At 32.9% G+C, this 4407-nt stretch overlaps 1 protein-coding gene across 1 annotated transcript; it reads right to left on the reverse strand.

Annotated features, from left to right (window-relative positions):
- Nucleotides 1-2705: 2705 nt before the first annotated feature.
- Nucleotides 2706-3960, reverse strand: LOC109131591. Its single transcript, XM_019242737.1, has 5 exons — nucleotides 3914-3960; nucleotides 3496-3783; nucleotides 3176-3403; nucleotides 3072-3089; nucleotides 2706-3017 (listed from the first exon to the last, which is right to left on the reverse strand). The coding sequence occupies exons 2-5, from the start codon at nucleotides 3700-3702 to the stop codon at nucleotides 2706-2708; spliced, it is 765 nt and encodes a 254-aa protein (XP_019098282.1). The 5' UTR covers nucleotides 3703-3783; nucleotides 3914-3960.
- Between the last annotated feature and the right edge of the window lie 447 nt (nucleotides 3961-4407).

Here is a 4407-nt window from a genome sequence, read left to right on the forward strand (position 1 = left end):
ACGCTGGCCTTCCAGATCCTTGTCTCTGGCAAGACCAGTAGGTCGAGAGAGGTGAATGAGAGGTCGGTGGATAGAGTGAGTGCTTTGATCAGCTCAACTGTTCAAAGGATCAAAGGTTTGCTCAACTGTCCTGATCAGTTTTGAGTGAGAGAATATGCTGTGGAAGATTCCTTTCTGCTTTCATTCTTATTTTGTTTAAGACAATTATTTTTGGGGGTTTTTTATGACTTTGGGTATAATAATGATTTTAAGGACATGATTTAAGATATTTGATTATTTTTGGTCAGTATTATTACAAACCGTATAATAATAACAATCTGAAAAAATGCCAACAACAGTTACAATTTTTTGTCGTACATTTTCGTAAAATATATATATATATATATATATATATATTTTGGCAGAAAATTTCAACGGTTGCATCTTTCTAAAAAGTTGCATCTGTTAAATATAGAGTTGTGTCTTTTACAAACAGTTGTGTCTATTCAAATGTTCACATCTTTATAAATTTATATATAATTGACTTCTCATCATTGTATTCAAATTTTCTTTATTTTCTATTGTTGACAGAAATTTTTTACAGTTGCGTCTCTCTAAAAAATTGTGTCTGTTGAATATATAGTTGTGTCTTTTACAAACAGTTGTATCTATTCAAATGTTTACATCTTTAGAAATCTATACGTTAATAACTTCTCATCATTGTATTCAACTTTTCTTTATATTTGTATTAGTTGAAAGAGAATTTGTTAGAAATGATGTCTGCAGTTTGATATATTTTGTTAATCATTGTAATATTTAATTATATTCAGTCTCTAGGTATACAACCATCTATTCATCGAGGGTTATCATTCTATTGGTATGAATCCAATACCGAATTTTTTGTTTTTAGCTGTTAAAAAAATGTGGTTCAAGTTGGTTTTTAAGAAAGTGAGAGCATATTGGCTCGTATATGTTTGTTCTTTTTTAGTCACAAGTATATATATATATATATATATTTGTCTACTCCATGCTTTTTTGATTGGAAAACTAATTGTATTACAGAAAAAAATATGGATTTCTATTTTTTCTATTTTTTAAAAGAAATATCTGATTATGAAATATCAAGATAAAAATAAAAATAAAAATAAAATGTCACAGTTTGTTATATTATATTTTCTACAGTTGGGAATATTCAGTTTATTGGGATTGGGAGATGGAAAACTGGTGATCAACAAAAAGATTGACGGTTGAGATGATTGTCCAATAAACTATCTTGACGACAAAGACTTATCTACAACTTCATATAGGTTAAGGGAATTTGTATATTTAGTTCTAGTCATCATACACTCAAATTGAAATCTTAACAACAAAAGATACTGAATATGAAATATTATAAAAGTTTGAAAAGGTTTTGGATTCTGACTGTCAAAAAAAAAGAGGAGCGTGTGAGTGCAATGAACCCAGCCGTCCTTGGCTGACAATCTTCCTTAGACGTGCACATTGTGATGCTACATCATACACCTAAATATTATTGTTATAAGTTCTAACTATTATTCTTCCCCTCTAATATTTATTATACTATTTATTTATGTGTGACTCGGGATAATTAACCAGCATCTTACGCGGAGAAAAATAAGTAATAAGTACATTCAATATTGGATTATCCATATATATATATATATTCTATTATAATTGCCAAAATGTTAAATGATTATAGGTTGTTTTATATAAAAATATGTTTCATCTATAAAACGATAGTTGTTTGTATTATATATTTATTTGCAATACTGCCTTTATGAAAATAGATGTATTCTTTTTTATATGAATATATAACTGAGTTTTGATTCAAATAAATAAAATATATGATAATTTTCTGTTTAGTTATAATCAAATTTGAGACGATTGGTAATTTTCTTACTGATTGACTGAATAGTAATATTTATATGCATTTTTTATGAAGTAAAAATTGATTTTGGAAATAGAAATAAGTTTTGAGTAATGCGAAAAAAATTAAAATAATTAATAGAAATGAATTTAAACAAATCATTATGTCATTTCACTACAAGAAAACACGCATTTTGCGACTACACTATTAGTCACTAAATAGTCGCCAAATCAAGATTTACGACTAATTAGCGACTATTTCATACAGTCGTTAATCGATAGTCGCTATTTGTTGTAGTCGTAAATTTAGTCGCAATTTTGCGACTAATAGGCGACTATATACATGTTGTCACATAGTAGTCATCATTTAGTCGTAAACTGTTGTGACTCCATTGCGACTAAGTTACGACTATATTCATAGTAGTCATCATGTAGTCGTTAGTTTTAGTGACTAGGTTGCGACTACTCTGTGATTAAGAAAACTGAACAAATGGGTTGTTTATTTGGTCGGTAGATAGTCGTATAAGTTTTGGTGACTATATAGTGACTAATATATGTAGTAGTCACTATATAGTCACTTTAGGTTTTAGCTATATTGTTAAAATTTGATGACAATTTGGCGACTAACGTTTTCTGAAACTGGATATAGAATATTTTAATTTCTCTTTTTTCTTTTTAACCCTGTCAACCAAACCAACAAATGATTCTAAATTGGAAACCTAAAGAAACACATAATAATTATCATAGTTTTCAAAACACAAAGTACATACAACACATAGTGTCACCATTGAGTTCATCAAAAAATAGTTACTTAGTAGTAGGTAACTAACACATAGAGTAACCTATGGAGTTGAAGTTGGATCTTCTTCTTGAAGAGGCTCTGTCGTGGTAGTCTCTTTAGCTGAATGGGCTGTCAAGAACTCCTTGAACCGTGGATCACATTGCCGCAGAAACTTCCCCACCAAGTCCAACTCGTCAATCTTCTCCTTCTGCCCAGCAATAATTTCGGATTGTTGAGCAATTTGTGCATCACGCTTCAACATTTCTGCATCACGCCTCAACATATTAGCAGCCTGCTCCTCTATCTTCCGTTGAGCTTCCTTCAATTGTTCTTGCATAGCCACAAAGGCTAAAGTGTCTCCTGCTTGCTTCCCCTTGCCATTGACAATGCAGTCATGGAGGCTTCCAACTCCAAAAGGTTTTCCTCTTGAATCCTTCTCAGTGGACTGCAAAGTAAGAGAAAATAAGATATTAGAGGATGTCAAATTAAACTCCAAGATAACATTTTTGTATTGTTAAAATAAAACGTAACCTGAAGAAAGATTTCTGTATATTCTTCAGTTGTTAGCTCTCGGGGCCGTGACTCCCCATCTGAGATGGCAGAAGGATCTTCCTGGAGCTGAGACAACCTCTCTTGCACATTCTTCTCATATGTTTCTGCTATCTTCTCTGCCTTCCGATCAACATATGTCCCATCAGGCTTTGTATGTGCCTTGATGAAAACCTCACCAATACGTACTTCTCTTCCCAATTCCTCTTCCTGTAATGTTAAGAAACAGACAAGTAAATTTTTAATGTAACAGCTAGGTCAAAAATGAAAGTGACGAATGTGTAACAACAAAATTGGCTCACCATTTCGTTTTGAATCTGTCGATACGACTTTGGCCCTGAGAGGTGGACATGAGGACCGAGGCCATTACGGTCAGACATACGGCAATCAGAATATGTTTTGCTCCTTTGTTGTGCTTCTTCAGTGTCCCAGAATTCTGTCATTGTTGTCCATAGAGTAGTTCCAATCCATTTAGGTTGGCGTCTAGTAGTTCTCACGGTGCTAACCATGTCTTTGAGCCGATTTTGACAGATGGTCTCGAAGTGAGCTTGAACAGTCCCAGTTATCAAAGGATCCCAAGTGTGGGTTTTCTACAAAAAACAAAAAGAAATAGCTAATGTGAGTGAAAAGAAGCACAAGTAAATAAAACAATATATGAAGAGTAAAGCAGTATAGGAAGCTTAAAGCTATATATGAAAGCTAGAGGACAGAACACTTAACCGCAAACTCAATGAAGTATCTTTCCTGTTTATCCCGAGGAACACATGTCCAGCTGTAGAAAGGACCTTCAAATTTGTTTAAAAGAATTTTAGTAACACTACAAGAAAACATGCCTTTTGCGAGGACGAGTTGCGACGACGGAGGATAGCTCTCGCAAATTTGCGGTGAATTTGCGACGAATATACGAGAAAACAAAAATACCTAGCAAATCCCTCGCAACGTTGCGAGGAAGTCAGTCGTCGCAAATCCACTGCACAATTGCGAGGCATTTACGACAAATTTGCAGGAAAGGTTACATTCCTCGCAAATCACTCGCAACATTGCGAGGCATTTGCGAAAACATAATCCATAGCAAATTTGCTACGGACATGCGAGTGAATTGTGATAGCCATAGCAAATCAATTGCAAAATTAGGAAATTACTTTTTTATAAATATTACAAAATTAATATAATTATTCTGAAATACATTTCAATTTTTTCATATATAAGATGAA

Source organism: Camelina sativa, unplaced genomic scaffold (assembly GCF_000633955.1).
Source record: "Camelina sativa cultivar DH55 unplaced genomic scaffold, Cs unpScaffold00626, whole genome shotgun sequence".
Lineage (NCBI taxonomy): Eukaryota > Viridiplantae > Streptophyta > Magnoliopsida > Brassicales > Brassicaceae > Camelina > Camelina sativa.